We start from the raw sequence: 17,203 nt of genomic DNA, 5'->3' as shown, positions 1-17,203 counted from the left end.
GCTAGTCCTGCTCAGCATCTACCACCTGAGGCAGTTGCCTCATGTTGTCCAATATAGTAGGAATGGCCCTGAAAGCTATTTGTATCTTAAGACAGTGTTTGCTTGATTCTTGCTTTATCCCATCTGGTCTGCCTGCATACCATTCAATTACCTGACAAAATTGAGGTCACAAAGTATTGCCAAGGAGTGTATTTCGTTTGCTTCATAATTATTCATCTCATTTAAGCAGTTGGTGTTAATAAGGCTCATGAAGAACTTGTAGCCTGGTGGAATCAATCAGGGCCGCTAGGGATGGGACACAAAGCCTTTGCACCTCAAGGTTACTCAATGCAGTCTTGCTCAGGTTGTTAGCAACTGAAGATTGTTCCTGATTGATGCCAAGGTCCAGCTGTCAGCCTGCATTATTAAATGAGCAGGCAGGACACTGCATTTCTTAAAGGACAAAATGTCTAAATATATGTCCCAATGGCAACTTTAGAGGGAGGGCACTTGCACATTTATAGCCATCAGTCACGCACACACACAAAAAAACCCAAAGTAATGATTGTACCTGCATTTGTGCAGACACTCATTTTACTGATTTCCTGTGTTTCCAATTTAGTATAAAATCAGCAAACTGTAAATGCATGCATAAGACAGGGGTGGGGAATCTTTGGCCCTCTGGTCTGGGGTTTATGGGAGTTGGAGGCCAACAACATTGGGACAGCCAGGTTCCTTGCTTCTTCTGCATCTTGACCTGCACTATTGTCACCAATTTCAGTGGGACTGCTGTAGAAAAGGGGGCTGAGGACTGCATCAGTCCCATTTATCCACATAACCCAAACTACCCAGGCAACTTTGTTTTTTTTAAAAAAATAATTTTTATTAATTTTCACAACCAACAAAAAACAAAAAAAGAAAACAACAACGCACACAAAAAGAGAAAAGAAATAGACATATACAAAACACAAAAAGCGTGACTTCCCCATACCTCCCTTACACTGCATCCTTGTTTTGCAATTTTTCAGCAACCCTTTAGTCCTTTTTTCTATTTGTATCTCTCTCAGATTTCTTAACATTATTATTTACAGCTGTAATTCTCTGTTTCCTACCCCCTGACATCTTAACAGTCCACAATCTTACAACAATTTTTAAGATATAATTTAAATTTTTTCCAATCCTCCTCCACTGTCTCTTTCCTCTGGTCACGGAGTCTGCCGGTCATCTCTGCCAGTCCCATAAATTCAGTCACCTTCATCTGCCATTCTTCCAGAGTGGGTAGTTCTTGCGTCTTCCAATACTTTTTTGGTACCAGTTGGCCAACCATACCCAGGAGAAAAGGGTCCTGGGTCCTGGCTACCCAGGCAACTTTGAACTGAAAGGGTCACAGAGACTGGGGCCCAGTTCACAGAGGCATTTTCTTCATGTAGTTACTTTTGACCATTATTGGGTAGACTGCCACACAGATACAAAAATACAGTGTGCCCCAGAGGGCCACAGAGATTAACTTAGCTGTGATTTATCACAACACAGTCAGCAATTTTTGGACCTGCTGTGATCCAAAAAATGACTTGTTGAAGGCATCCATGTACTGATGATGGAAACAATATTTTCTCTATGTAATGGCAAGCGTGAGTGGTAGTGGGGCATTTTAGAGTCTCATTGAAGTAACTGCCTCCTACTTAAAAGGACCTACAATAAAACTATCCTACTTGAGCTTCAGATGAGCCTCAGTTTATTCTGAGACAAAGGAATAAATGTTCATTTGTGTGGCGAAGCACCCGCCTTCATGTGAACGTTGTTGTTTCTTGTGTGCGCAAGCTTGAAAAGGGATGCCTAGATAAAGCACTGCACAAAATACAGTATGATGACGATGTTGTAGTACATGTAGGTGATACTTGAGGGGCTGCCATGACATCAGTGGATAATGGACATCACGTGGCCAAGATTCTCTTAGGAGGCCCCATCCCTGAGGGGTTCAGCGCCTTCTCACTACTGTTCGCACTGCAGTGGCGAACTTCAGGCTCTCAAATTTCACTGGCACCTTGTGTTACGCTAAGATTTGGTGCTGCCTCCCTGCCTCCCACACTCCATTCTACATTATTGTTGTGGCACCCCCTGTGGTGCCAGCACCCGGTGTGGCCAAACCAGTCGTGCTACACTAAAGCCGCATCTGCCCATTGCCTCTACGCTTGACCTCTTCCTCTTGGCCCAGTCTGTATGGACAGAGACTGCTCCTTCACCTTTTCATTCCTCTCACTGCTCACTAATTCGGAGAGGCCAGAGGAAGAGACAACAGCAAACAGCAAGAAGAAAGAGCAGCCAGGCCATGGGGTCTGAGAGGTCAATAGTGGGGACCCTGCCAGGATCATGGCCTTGGCAGCTGCCTGATGATGCCAACCTTTGATGCCTACCCTTTAAGATGCAATGAGAGAACATAGTGAAGGAGGGGAACAACGAGGAATGAATACACTTAACAAGAAAGCTGCACAAGACATTTCTAATTCAGAAACTGCAGTTACATTGATACATAAAAGTACACCCTAAGTCCTCCTCCTCCTCCTCTGATTGAACAGCAAAGTTTTCATAAAAGAAATGTGAAAGGGAGGTTAGGGACACGCTGTATGCACAGACACATACACCCTCACATAAATGCATCTCTTGAATCCCAGTCTTGCCTGGAACCTTTGACAGAGCCGGGAACGAAGAACATCATTGCATGGGGGTGGGGGGGGTGATGACATTATTGGTTATGGGGGTGCAGAAGAGGAAACTGGACATTTATGGTGCTTTGCAAGGCCCCTCTCCCACCCCCCTCTCCCCACATAGCTGAAGAGAAGAAAATAACCCTAGCAACTATACAACCAAGGCAAGTACTGCTAAATGGCTCATTGGTTACTATGGCAACCGACTCGCTCCGCTCCAGCTGCTTATCCCACGGTCCCTCTGTCACCCTATTTTTAGCTTGAAACGAAAGAATTGGACTTTTTAAAAAGATGCACGCAATCTTACTTTTTAACAGACAAATTAAGGCTCATTGGTAAGGCCATTGCTGGGATGCTTGAGATCCAGAACAAAGCACGTATTTTGGCTTTGCCTCGTGATGCCTCAGTTGGAACAAGCGAGCCGCTAGTCCTCCAAGTGGTGAGAGTGGAGAGTTTGAGTTGTGCTTTCTGGCCATTAAAAGAAACAGTTTCTCGGAGATCTATGAAAGGTAGAATTGAGAAAACTTGGTGGCTGTTGTTGTTTCTGTTTTTCAGCTGTCTAAGCTGATGCTTTCACACTTAAAGCATCAGAACCCAATAAAAGTTATCTCTGCCTTCAGAAAAAGGACACAATGCAGTCCGCCTGATCACTTCAGAAACTTCCCACTTCAGAATGCAGGTAGGGAAACACATGACTGAATTATCTAGCACAGGAATAAAACTCTTTGCTTGCAGAAAGCTAACTCACTAGGGAGGAAGCTAAGCTAGAGCCTTCTCCCTGACTAGCTAACTTTTCAGTAGCAGGGAGTTTTCCACCCTGGGTCTCACACTTACATTCTAAAGTGGTACAGTCCTAAGAGGGCTGTTGTACACGATTCAGTGAATGGAGACAACAGCTTACCAAGCGATAAATTAGTTCCTATTTGGCACACCAGTCGTCTGTACAATCCTGCCCAGTTCTGCCAGTTTTATTAATCTCCTAATCAGATTTCTGATCATTAATGTCTTTTATTCTCTTGGATCCAAATGATAACAGTACTCTAAAAATGAATTTGCAGATCACTGCCAGGATTACTAACTTCTGAACAAATTAAGGAACATGTGTCTTTAATGACTACATGGCAAGATGTTCAGCGTGTGCAGTTTTGTTCCATCCTACTGCTTCACTGATACAAATGACACATGGAAAACTTCTCCTTTTGATGTCCCTCTCAAAAATTCAGTCATGCTCTTCAGGTTCCATCTTAATATTAGCTGGAACTGATTCCACACAAACAATCTATTTCTTCTTGGAGGTTTTCTCAGAGTTGTGTTATCTTGGTTTGGGGGTGGAGGTCATGTGGAATGTGTGGTTTTCCCTTGGGATTTTTGTGCTTGCTCACTGCTGGACTTTTCAGGGACCCACCATGTTCCTTTGACTGCAATCTGCTTTAACTGTTTTTAATTCTGAATTTTAAATGGTTATAACTCAACCTGGGACCTGCTAGTGAAGGGCAGGTGATAAATTTATCACAGCAATAAATGTTCATACGTAAGGCTTAGATGAACCTTTGGACTTCTTTTTCACTATTTGTGTCATGTTGATGTTAATATAGGATAAAAGAAAAACCGAATCTATATAAAAACCACAATGTCTTGTGACACCTTAAAAACTAACGTATTATGGCATAAGCTTTCAAAGACTACGTTGGCTACAGGAAAGTTTTAAACTAAGGTACCAAAAGACTCTTGGTTCTTTTTGCTGCAAGAGATTAATACAACTGCTAACCCTCTGCAAACCAAATTTACATTTGCAGCCAAGATGTGTTTTACATTTGTGTTACAGACTGATTCAGCCTCACATATGAAAATGCTCTATGATTAGCATGACCTTTTTTCACAGGTAGTTGACGAGCTGCAGAGTGGGTACAAGGCCCTGATTCACCTTGGTAATTCTGCTTTGGTTTGAGCCTTAATTTTTATGTCAGCATTGGGGATTATAGTAGCATAATTAAGGGCCAATTCACACAACCAATGTGGCATGGTGAGCATATGGGCCAAATTGATTCAGGATATTTGTTTAATATAATTTATGCTTTTTATGTGTTCAACTTTTAATTTTATCTTCATCAACTAGAGATATTGAACACAGTTGCACCTTGGAAGTCGAATGGAATCCGTTCCGGAAGTCCATTTGAATTCCAAAACGTTTGGAAACCAAAGTGGGGCTTCTGATTGGCTGCAGGAGGTTCACTTCAGGTTTCCAGTCACTTCTGGGTTTGCAGCATTCAGGAGCCAAAACGTTCGAAAACTAAGCTGTTCGAAAACCAAGGTATGACTGCAATGGTGAACTGTCACTTTATTTTTTCATGGTACTCACTTCACTGCTCTTGGGGATGCCAGATTCTAGTTTCCCAAATCTAAGTGGCTTAATTTGCATATTGCACATATTATTGGCTAATTATATCAATTCTGTGGTGTGTTGGGAAAGGGTTGAGCAACCCCTCTCCTGCTGAATTCTCCCTCAAAATGATTTCTTACAAAGCTCCTTGACAAGAATGAAGCAGATCATCGGGTCTCCATGGATATTTTCACATGCAACATATAGTTGAGTCATCATACTTTTTTTTTAAGGACAATTTTATATTGTCCTAAGGCAATATAAGGCCTAATCCTGTCCTGAGAGTAAGCCCCACTGAATATAGTAAACCAGGCATGGCCAAACTTGGCCCTCCAGATGTTTTTCGGACTACAATTCCCATCATCCCTGACCACTGGTCCTGTTAGCTAGGGATGATGGGAGTTGTAGTCCCAAAACATCTGGAGGTGCAAGTTTGGCCATGCCTGTAGTAAACCTTACTTTTAGTAGGATTGTGCTGTTAGTCTATTTAAAATAATTAATTATCACCTGTGAAAGCTATGGTATCCTTCAGAATCTGTCCTTCCTTTTCTTAGGCGTGGAAATTCATTGCTGAATGCCTCTCTGTAGTTTAGTGGTCTTTTCTTTTGCTTCAGAAAAATATATTGGTCACTCTTAACACCTTTAAGTGACATTTTTAACTCTGATACCACCATTTAAAATCATTGAGTTCAGTCTTTGTCCAGAGCTGATATATATATATATATTTATAATATTTTTTATTAAGTTTGTAAAATACAGAAAAAAGAATAAAAAGCATGTTATAAAAGTGAAATAAGAAGATTACAAATTTTCTTGTTCTTTTTTCCAAATCTACTGGACTTCCCCACATCCTCCCAACCCTGCATTCTCTGTGAACATAACATCAGCAATTTGTTAACTTGTTTCATTACTTATTGTATCCTTCGTTTTATCATGTTACCCAATTTCAAATGTATTATACCGAATCGTGTACATTTTCATTTAAACACAATAAAGTTATTTCCTTATTCTTATCTCAGATTTCCTGTGCCTTAATTTCCATTTCTTTAGTTTAACATTACTGAAGCTAGAGTTTCCTAAAAGGTGCATTTTTTAACATTCATACAACTTATAGTGTTTTTCCAGATAGTCCTTAAATTTTTTCCAGTCCTCCTCGATTGTTTCTTCTCCCAAGTCTCGGATTCTGCCAGTCATTTCGGCCAGTTCCATGTAGTCCATCAACTGCGTTTGCCATTCCTCCAGTGTGGGTAAATCTTGTGTCTTCCAATGTTTTGCGATCAGAATCCTTGCTGCTGTAGTGGCATACATAAAAAAAAGTTCTGTCCTTCTTAAGCACTCTCTGGTCCACCATGCCCAGGAGGAAGGCCTCTGGTTTCTTAGGTAAGGTAAATCTAAGTACCTTTTTTAGTTCATTATGAATCATTTCCCAAAAGGCCTTCACTTTCGGGCAGGTCCACCAGAGGTGAAAGAATGTCCCTTCCGCCTCTTTACATTTCCAACATTTATTATCAGACAGGTGATATATCTTAGCAAGCTTGACTGGGGTCATGTACCACCGGTTTATCATTTTCAAAATGTTTTCCTTCAAGGCACTACATGCCGTAAATTTCATTCCGGTGTTCCATAACCTTTCCCAGTCTTCAAACATAATGTTATGCCCCAAGTCCTGCGCCCACTTTATCATGGCGGATTTGACTGTCTCATCCTGAGTATTCCATTTAAGCAGCAGGTTATACATTCTCGAAAGTAGTTTACTTTTTGGTTCTAACAGTTCTGTCTCCAGTTTCGATTTTTCCACCTGGAATCCAACCTTCTTGTCTATTTTAAAGACCTCTTGAATTTGTGCATAATGCAACCAATCTCACACCTTGTTTTTTAATTTTTCCAAGCTCTGCAACCTCCAATTGTCTCCAATCTTTTCAATAATTTCCCCATATTTAGGCCAATTGGCTTCCATGTTAGGTCTCTTACGTGCCTTGGCCTCCACCGGTGAGAGCCACCTCGGAGTCTTACTCTCCAATAAGTCTTTATATTTTGTCCAGACCATTAAAATTGCTCTCCTAACAATGTGGTTTTTAAACAATTTGTGCACTTTAACCTTGTCATACCACAAATATGCATGCCACCCAAAAGCATTGTCAAACCCTTCCAGATCTAGGACATCAGTGTTTTCCAGTAAGATCCAATCTTTCAACCAGCAGAAGGCTGCAGATTCATAATATAACCTCAAGTCTGGCAGGGCAAATCCCCCTCTTTCTTTCGCATCAGTTAATATTTTAAACTTTATTCGGGGCTTTTTGCCCTGCCAAACAAACTTGGAAATGTCCAGAGCTGATATACAGTAGTCAGCCTCATGAGGAATCTGTGCCTATAGTTCCAAAAAATGCAAATATAATATTTCAAAATTAATTTTTTGTGATAGGAGTAGCGTTGTCTCTCTCATGACCAATTATGAATAGTTTTCATTCACCTGTTCCTTTTACTCTTAACCAAAGAAGCTCACAGTTCAAGAATGGAAAGCCTGAATTATTAAACAGTTACACAGATCAATAACCTTTCTCATGCCAACAACTGAAAACAACATGAAACAAAGTAAGTTCTTCAGGTCTGGCACAAAGATGTTCTTACTATTGGTGAAGATAGGCGATACATTTATAGGGCCAGTAATGTTGCACATAAGACACACTTAAACAGTTGTCAGCATAAGAGTATCTGCTATACACACCAGTCTTTACTCTAGCACTTTGGTCTTGCATGTTTGCATGCATTTGTATAATGTTGGAACACATTTCAATGTACCTGAAGGATCCTAGTTTGTACTCCCCAAGTTCTGGTGCTGGCCTTTCTTATTTATATTCTGTTTGTGTTTCATAAGGGAAGTCCCCTACTCTCAGCAGACAAGTGACTACTTCCTTTTCTGACGGGGTTCATAGCATGCCCCAACCATGTTCTGCCATTAATTCCAATTGAACAGATTAGATATTCTACAGATGACAGCAACAAGCGCCGGAATTAGCGACAGACCAAATACTGCATTTCCCTTCCATCCTCCTGGTTAGACTCACAACTTGGCTTGGAATGAACTAAGTTGGTACCTGAGTTTCTAGGAGAGATATTGGCTCAGGATTAGGTTTCAGAAATTGAACTTACCCCCACCCCAAATTATGGAAATGTTTCATTTTATTTCAAACCTTGTTATAACCCACATTGGACTCCATCATGCACCGAGTGATGTCATCTGAAGTATGACAAGGCCAACCCCTCTCCTAGTAACATTGGTGAGCCTCTGAGCCCCTCCTTGTCCCAACCACCACTAGCCTTTGTCCCAGCTCTATCTCACCCACAACCCTCCAAGCACCCTCTTCTGTTCCATCTCACCTGACTTCTAGCTCTGGTGGCAACTAGAAAAAGAAGCGTGGAGTGCCTCATTTGACACTAGGCCTGAGATTCCCCACCTCTGGCTTAGCATTAAAGGCAAGACAGCTCAATATTAAGGACTTTAAGGTCTTTTATTTCCACCAGTACATTGTTATAGGTTTGGGGGACACCTCCCCAAACCATAGAAATTAATCAATTTTGATTGTTTGGGATAGGAAGGGAGAAATACAAGCTGCAGAACTGTGCCAGACAAGCAATCTCTGTGCTGGCTTTTGCAAAACAACTTGGCTGGGCTGATGAAGAGCAAATCCATTAACATGACAAAAGGTGTTGATGACCCATCTAAGAGGAATCCTTGGGCCTGGACAGACAGAGGTTGCCAAGGTGATGGGGTGTGAGAGAGGGGGGAAAGGAAAGGAGCGTCTTTAGCAAGACGTGCTGGGAACAGGAAAGGAGAGAGATCCATCTTGGGCAAGCTGGTTGAAGGCAGGCTGGAAGAGGTGCCTTCAACTCTAGTACTACACTGCTGTGGGCAACAAGCCCCTCTTGAGATGACCATTCTGTAAGACCAAATGCCCTCCATCCAAACTCAGGTGTAAATATGTGAATAAACTATATTTCTTAAAGCTACAACAGCCTCCGCCGCATTTTCAATTCTCCAAAGGAGCAGAGACCCTGGTTGGAGGCCAATACCCTGAAATCCTTGGCAGGGATTGGGATGGCCTGAAATGATACTTTCACATGTTTAATTCTCTGCCTTGCCAAGTTCTAATCAAACAAATTGTATTATGGCATTAACTTTCACGGACTAGAGTTCACTTCATCAGCCACAAAAAGTAACACATAAAGAAAAGCACCTCTTGGGTTTTGTCTTGGTTGCACCTTCCATCGTGCAAACATACAACTGTTTCATTTGGTATTTTTTCTTATGCAGTTGGAAATGACTCACTGTACTTTTCTAGAGAAGCTATCATGCACACGGTATTTTTAAAGTCTCCATGGTGTTCTGCCTAAATGCAATGTGATTATTTCTACTGCTACCAGTTTTTTGCTGGTTTGAACATGCTAGCATCCGTTCAAACATAAGCAAATTGATATCTCTGACACACCCAATGCTCTCCATGTTAATTGCTATCTAAGTAATGGTCAAGGCCCTTTGCATAAATAGAGACAGGAATTCCCTAGTCTTCTAGTTTGGTTGCCAACTTGGTTTAAAATTTTCAGCAGTGTGCCTCACATTGCAGAGGCAATGACTCTCTGTTGTGGATATTTTCCTATTAAAGGAATAATGTCTTCTGAGTGATCTATCAGATACCATTTGCTATGGAGTTATTTCCCAGTCAGCAAGAGAGGACACCATGGAGTTTGTCTAAGGAAAAGCAAAGAAGAACTTACTAAATCAGCCAGTAGGTGCTTCCAATAGGAAAACAGTTTGGAGAACAAGTCTCAATCTCCTGTACAAATGGTCAAAGAAGGGCTCTGTTGGTACTTTCAGGCACCTAGCAGGAGAGCCTCTCAGAACTCTCATGAACTGGGACTTTGGTGATTTGGGGAATCATTGATTCTCCACTTCCTGTTATATTTCTCACACAGCATATTTTGATATATCTCTCTAAGCGACATCTGTGAGTGAAGTTACTAGGCTATTCTGCATTATTTTTGCTTGACTACTTCTCTGCCACCTCATATTACAGACTGCCTCTGGTTTGAGCCTCTGACCTGCCCTAAAGATCTTGCAGTAGCTTGTCTCTTTTGTCAGGTATCTAGATGAAGAGAAGAGGACAAGCAACAGTGTTCTGTCCAAGTTTCCAGCAATGGTTGTGTATACAGTTATGCTGGGATTTGACTGCATATCTCCCTACTCTACATTTTTTTCCATGGTAAGATCATACTTAGGACAATGTATGAAGTGGTACAGGGGTAGGAAACCTTTTCTGGCCAGTGGGCTGGATCCTCAGCTTCCCCATGGACCATTCTGAAAGACGGGGCCACCCATCAATCAATCACCTGACATCATTATGGCAACTTCAAAGGGCCTCACTGCAAAGGGGCTCACCTGCTTTGTCCTATTGCAAGCATGGTTTGAATTCAAACCACACTTGCAAGTGGGCATTTTCCCAGATAGGGGACTCCCTGGCACAGCCGAACTGAGGAGCTCTCTGTCAGCACTGATCAGTGACTGGCCCTGTCCGTGAGCCCCACTTATAAAGGAACAATTGAGAGCTCCCTTTATACTCCTCATTGCACCTTTGTAGCCATGTCCTTACTGACCTCACATATGTCAAGTGTCAGAGCATGGACTGGGTGGGCGTGGCTTGCAAGACAAATTACAACCACATTAGGCTTAATTTGGCCTGTGAGCCAGAGGTTTTCCATGCCTGAAGTTGCAACTGAAATGTTGATTAACCATGGGCTTTTAGTACACACTGCCAAACCTATTAATGCTGTCTCCTTAATGACATGATTAAGATAGTAAAAATATTTCTGGCTGCTACATCTAAATCTTTGAATCCTATACTGTTTTTAACATCTATTGCCCTTCTTTCTATTGCACAACAGTAAGGATGACAGATCAACTTTTTAAAAATGAAAACTTTTTTTAAAAAAGTTAACAGCAGAAAAAAAGAGGGGGGACCAAAAAAGCAACACTACACACACTAAAACAGCTTATAAATAGAAAATAATTATTAGAGCATGAATAAACAACACTGTGGTTAGATTTGTAAATTGTGCTTACTCATTCAATACTTAATAAAGGGGGGGATTATTTCCATCCAAAATCTATACAGTGTTTTATCTCTTGTCAATGTAAAATTGGTTAATTTGGCTGTAATTATTATCTCACAAACCAAAAAGCTGCCATCCCTACTGTCTGGGGCTTGGATTTCCCCACACACACACCCAAAAAATATCAAAATTTTATTTAACAAAAAGAATTATATTAATTTAATTTGCATCACTTATTCCTAATACATTTCCTTTATTAAAAAAAACACAGAACTGGTGACTTTCAGAAGTCAGATGTGCATTCTCATCAGGTTCTCCTTGGGTATTTTATTTTGCTAAGTTTATTGTTTTTTTCTATTTCCCATGCTACTTAACCACTGGGAGGTGTCATCCAGAGATTTAGTGTGTGATGATTGTCACCCGTATGTAGATAACACTCAGCTCTAACTTGCCATTCCATCTGAATCAGGAGAATCTATACAAGTGCTGGACCGGTGTCTGGAGGCAGTGATGGGTTGGATGAGGGCCAATAAACTGTTGAATCCTGATGAGGCAGAGGCACTCTGGCAGAGTAGTTCCCAGGTCCAAGAATTAGGTAAGTGACCTTTACTGGATGGGGTAGCAACCCTCTTGAACTCCCACATGGTGGAGATTCGGCTGCCACCCACATTACCATATTTTAGGTGACAGCTGAAAATATATTACCGGTAATTCCCTCATGCCTTTGGCACATAGCTGTCAGGAAGTTTGATATCACTCTTTGCTCTACTGATTTTTGTTGCTGGTTCTGGTTTCAATCATTGTCCGCGTTGATTTTATCAGTAGTTATACGTAGGTAGGCACCCTGTGCTCCTGATGGCATGGGTTAGAAATCCAAATATCCTAAACTAATGCATAGCATTTTCTACGGCTTTATTGCTAGCTAACCTTTGCCCACATTGATTCACTCACAGGAGTCATGGCAATTTGTGGTCCACTTTTCTCTCTCATCTTCTTTATGAACAAATTTGAAGCAGGGTCACCCTTGCTATTAGAAGCGGTAAAGTCCACCACCTGAGGCAACAGAAAGAAGCAAATGGACAGTTGTCAGATTTTAACCACAGGCATGGGGGAAGCCATTTCGCTTTCCTGCCACCTTCAGCAACAGTGTGTCTTGGGCCAGCTCTGTGTTGGAAGTGGAAACTTCCAAAGCACTAATAAGACATCATTATCATTTTAGTTGTGTTGTCACTTTCCCTGGAACAGAACAAGTCACCTGAGAGATCCTCCACTCGGTTCTCTAACATCTTTTGAGAGAAATTTTCTAAAGCCCTGGAACTAAAGCCCAACATTATCATTGTTATTCTTCCGTGAAATGGAGTTTTAGCAGATAACTAATAAAGCCAAAATAGAGCTTCCGCTCATTGAACCAGTCTTAAATTACCAAAGCTACCAAAGAAAGAACAGTTGTCATGCATGAAAAATGCATATGGATTATTTTTCAGTGCACCCTGTATCAAAGAAGACCATTTTTCTACCGTTATGAGTGCCCATCAACCACTCCCACCCCAACCCCCAGTAAGCATATGGTCTGCTTTCCAATTTCAAAATATGTTCTTTCAAGATCGGTCGAAATTGTGGCCCAACAGCTCCACTTAGTGGCTACTAGCATTCATGACACCAAACATTCAAAAGCAAAATATCTGGAAAAAATATTGGGTGCCCTTAAATTTGTATGGACTTGCATGCAAAACTTTAAAAATAAGTATTTTTCTTTTCTACAGAATTGCTGTGTGTGTGAGTGTGTGTGTGTTGTGTGTGTGTGTTTTCAATCTGCCAGTAATTATGATAACCAGATGAGGTAGTACTTTCTCCAGGAGAAGACAGAAGAGAGTTCATTGATGGCTTCATATGGAACTCTAACATCAGAAGTTTGCCCAAAAAATGTTTGGGGAAGAAATTACACATTCATTGCGGGGGGGGACTGAGTGGGGGGGGAACCCCACATCCGCTATGAGCACTTGGCTTCGGAAGCAATGAATTCTGGGATTGGTTGCCCCTATCATTGCCATGGGAACCAGAGAATGATAGTTGGGCCTTCAGGGCCTTCGATACAGGAAAAAGAGAGTAGTTGGGAAGATGGGCCGGTTTGGATTGACTGTAAGGATGTCTGCTAAATCATCTCAATAACTGAGCATAAAGGAAGGGGAACATAGGAGAAATAGGAATGAAAATTTGAGAAGAGGGAAGAGAAACATACTCTTGGTATACTGTGCTATGTGTATATGTGATTCTCTTCAGTGAAATTTTGCATATTCCTGCTTTACCTATATGTTCACCAGAATTCTGTGGCATGCCACACAAATGCACAAACCGTACATTTCTGCACCATATCTGAAGACTAAGCCATGATAGTGGCTTATGTGATAGAGGCAAATCGGTGAATATGGACTAATTCGCACAATAATTGTTTACATAACTGATATGACATAAACTCATTGGTTTCACTGCTTTGAGGTGGTTTTCTGATGATGTATACATGCTCTTATGTCGTGCTTCAAGCAAATCTGGAGAATTTTATAATAACACGCAATAGTAAAATGTGAACTAGAGACACCAGATACATTCTCTAGGATAAAGGAGTCAGTTGGGCTTTATTAGCTGTCGTCTAAAACTCCATTTCATGGGTGAATAACAATGAAAATGGTGGGGTATTCAGTGGTAATTGATGGTGGATATACGATGGTGGATATATCTTCTTATCACAGGTGGCATGTGGACACTTTTAATTATGGAGATGTTTTCTCATGCCCCAGCACTGCAGCTTTAACTACATTTTCTAGCTACTGTAGCTATAGGCATTTCTGACAGGAGTCACGGTGCTATCAACCAACCGTCTTTGACTGTTAACATGCATACATGAGGCAAAGTTGTATGCTTATTCCTCAATCCTGACAGAAATCTGAAGGATACAGTATCCCAAGCAATGTTCCTGTCTCTTCTTCAAGAATGAAGGACAAGGGAAGATGGTGCTTCACAAAGATTGCTGGAGCAACCAGTAGGCAGCAAGTGTACAAAGCAGGGGGAATGAATTTATATCAAGATATAGCAAAGATTAGAAACAAATGCCTTGCTTGGTCGTACTCAATTCAATGTCTGCAGTCAGATGTTGGGTTGTCTTTCTAAAATCACGGATCATTTGGAGTTGTGGGATTCATACATGCAAGCTCCTGGGAGTCTTTGCAGGGTCTCCGTTGTAGCGTGACATGCAGCCAGTAAGCTGGGAGACTCCGGAGAGAGGCGAGGCAGTCACATCTCAGCTTCTGATGCCATGGAGAATCATAGCCACAGTCAAATAGTGCCAAGGTCATACCCAGCCCACAGATAGCCTGTCCAAACAGGGCAGGGAGCTGGGAGTGGCTCAAGGCTGCAAGTAGTTAGAAAGGAAGTACAGGCTGAGAAGTTTTGGCCCCAAGCAAGGCCAAGTAGACTGTTGCTGAAACCAAAGCCAGAAGAGTCACCAGTGGTCAAGCAGAAATGCCATGGGTGGGGATAATTGGAAGGGACAACAAGCTCTCCACCAATGAGCCCCCTCCTGGGAATGAGGATGCCATTTTGAAACCCTTTAGTGCTGATAAATTTCTGAAATGAGGGGCATCTATTGTGCTTTATGGAAGCATGAAGTGTAGAAGCAGAAGACGTCTATTGTTTTCTAAATGGCTGCCCTAAACTGAAATATACTCGGAGCAACTCAGTACATAACATAAACTAAGCAATGCCCCTTTATAATTACAAGCATTCCCTTAAAAGAGGCAACTGGCATCAACTTTACTCTGATCAATAGGGACTAGACAGTCCAATTTCAATAGCTAGAGCAAAAAGATTCCACACCCTTTTTATGAAGTGCTCAAGCTTGGATTGCAACATTTAAAACTTATCACATCAAGTAATTCTTGTGAGATTGATGATTTTTTAAAAGTTGATAACCTTAGCTTTTTTTCTTTTTCGTTTCCTTTTTTGGTTTTTATAAAGTTTGATGCTTCTCCATTGTCTTTTGAGATAGACGCCAAACAATGCTTCCAGTTGCAGAGTTACACTGAATGGAGTACTTCCTGGAAAGTCTGGAACCAGAAATATGTGTTAATCTTGAAATCATCATACTAGAATCATAGAATCATAGAGTTGGAAGACACCACAAGGGCCATCGAGTCCAACCCCCTGCCAAGCAGGAAACACCATCAGAGCACTCCTGACATATGGCTGTCAAGCCTCTGCTTAAAGACCTCCAAAGAAGGAGACTCCACCACACTCCTTGGCAGCAAATTCCACTGTCAAACAGCTCTTACCGTCAGGAAGTTCTTCCTAATGTTTAGGTGGAATCTTCTTTCTTGTAGTTTGGAACCATTGCTCCGTGTCCGCTTCTCTGGAGCAGCAGAAAACAACCTTTCTCCCTCCTCTATGTGACATCCTTTTATATATTTGAACATGGCTATCATATCACCCCTTAACCTCCTCTTCTCCAGGCTAAACATGCCCAGCTCCCTTAGCCGTTCCTCATAAGGCATCGTTTCCAGGCCTTTGACCATTTTGGTTGCCCTCCTCTGGACACGTTCCAGTTTGTCAGTGTCCTTCTTGAACTGTGGTGCCCAGAACTGGACACAGTACTCCAGGTGAGGTCTGACCAGAGCAGAATACAGTGGCACTATTACTTCCCTTGATCTAGATGCTATACTCCTATTGATGCAGCCCAGAATTGCATTGGCTTTTTTAGCTGCCGCGTCACACTGTTGGCTCATGTCAAGTTTGTGGTCAACCAAGACTCATAGATCCTTTTCACATGTACTGCTCTCAAGCCAGGTGTCACCCATCTTGTATTTGTGCCTCTCATGTTTTTTGCCCAAGTGCAATACTTTACATTTCTCCCTGTTAAAATTCATCTTGTTTGTTTTGGACCAGTTCTCTAATCTGTCAAGGTCGTTTTCAGCTCTCCTTGCTTCTTTCTTTTTAAAGTACTAGCCAATGACCCAAAAGCTAGGGAGTACAAATTACTGAAGTTATTATTGCTTTTACTATGTATCCTCTATAAAGATAGATACACTTGTCTCTGTCCTGCTTTTAAACAGTTGTGTGGACAACTATACTTCTTCAGAGAACAACAATACAATCTTGTCTCTCTATAAAATGCAACTGGGAAATAGATTGACTGTATTATAGAAACTTGGAAAAAGCAATCACACATCTGTTATGTGTTCTCAGGTCTGGGAAGGTGTACAGATGGCCAGTTGTGGACAAGGTTGCAGTCCCCTGGAAGGAGCAAGTCCAAAGTTTTGGGGCTGCTTGTGGATCCAGCATTCTTACTGGAGGCTCAGGGGGCCTTGGTGGCTAGGAGTGTTCATTGCCAGCTTCAGCTGCTTCACCCTTTACAGTCCTTTTTGAACAGACACAACGTGGTCACAATGCTCCAGAAACTTTCACAATGTGCTCTACTCTACAGGACGCTGTCCAGGAAGAGGACTTAGAATCTTCAACTAGTCCAAAATACAGGTTTCTGGCTGGGGTTCCATTTAGAACTCACATAGCTCCTGTTCTAAACTGATGCGCAGGTTGCCATTTTGTTTCTGTGCCCAATTCAAAGTGCCCACATTTGTGTTTAAAGCCCTAAATTACTCATGCCCCAAATATCTGAAAGGCTGTCTCTTGTTTATTTGTTTTTATAACATCACACAATAAAATATTATGGACGTTTGCAATGTTAAAACATACGCATTGTTCCATACAGAGCCTTTTGGGTGTTCAGATCTGCAGAGGGGGACTTCCTGGCTGTTTCACTGCCTCCAGAAGTTTGGGGAATGGCAGCCCACGAGTGCATATTCTCTGTGGCAGCCCCGTGGTTGTCAAATCCCCTCCCCAAAGAGGTACACCTGGCACCTTCATTGTGTAGCTTTCATCGTATGCTGAAGATGCATCCCTTTACCCACCATATTCTTCTGACGCTAACCTTTTGAACCGATTTTAGTATAGTACTGTATTTTTATATTGTTGTAATTTACACTGG

At 41.7% G+C, this 17,203-nt stretch overlaps 1 protein-coding gene across 3 annotated transcripts; it reads left to right on the top strand.

Moving 5' to 3' along the window:
* Window positions 1-3,323: 3,323 nt before the first annotated feature.
* Window positions 3,324-16,952, top strand: LOC310825369 (uncharacterized protein). 3 transcript variants are annotated; one of them, XM_083698831.1, is made up of 4 exons: window positions 3,324-3,363; window positions 4,567-4,612; window positions 11,639-11,764; window positions 16,405-16,952. In XM_083698831.1, the coding sequence occupies exons 1-4, from the start codon at window positions 3,358-3,360 to the stop codon at window positions 16,665-16,667; spliced, it is 441 nt and encodes a 146-aa protein (XP_083554957.1). In that variant the 5' UTR covers window positions 3,324-3,357; the 3' UTR covers window positions 16,668-16,952. The 3 variants fall into 3 exon arrangements, 1 of the variants encoding a protein (XP_083554957.1); XR_014555217.1 differs by lacking the exons at window positions 3,324-3,363; window positions 4,567-4,612; window positions 11,639-11,764 and adding an exon at window positions 13,234-13,308; XR_014555218.1 differs by lacking the exons at window positions 3,324-3,363; window positions 4,567-4,612; window positions 11,639-11,764 and adding an exon at window positions 13,254-13,413.
* Window positions 16,953-17,203: the final 251 nt, after the last annotated feature.

Source organism: Podarcis gaigeae (genome assembly GCF_964106915.1).
Source record: "Podarcis gaigeae genome assembly, chromosome: 10".
NCBI lineage: Eukaryota > Metazoa > Chordata > Lepidosauria > Squamata > Lacertidae > Podarcis > Podarcis gaigeae.
The sequence above is the reverse complement of the archived record's forward strand: the minus strand, read 5'-3'. Positions and strand labels throughout refer to the sequence as shown.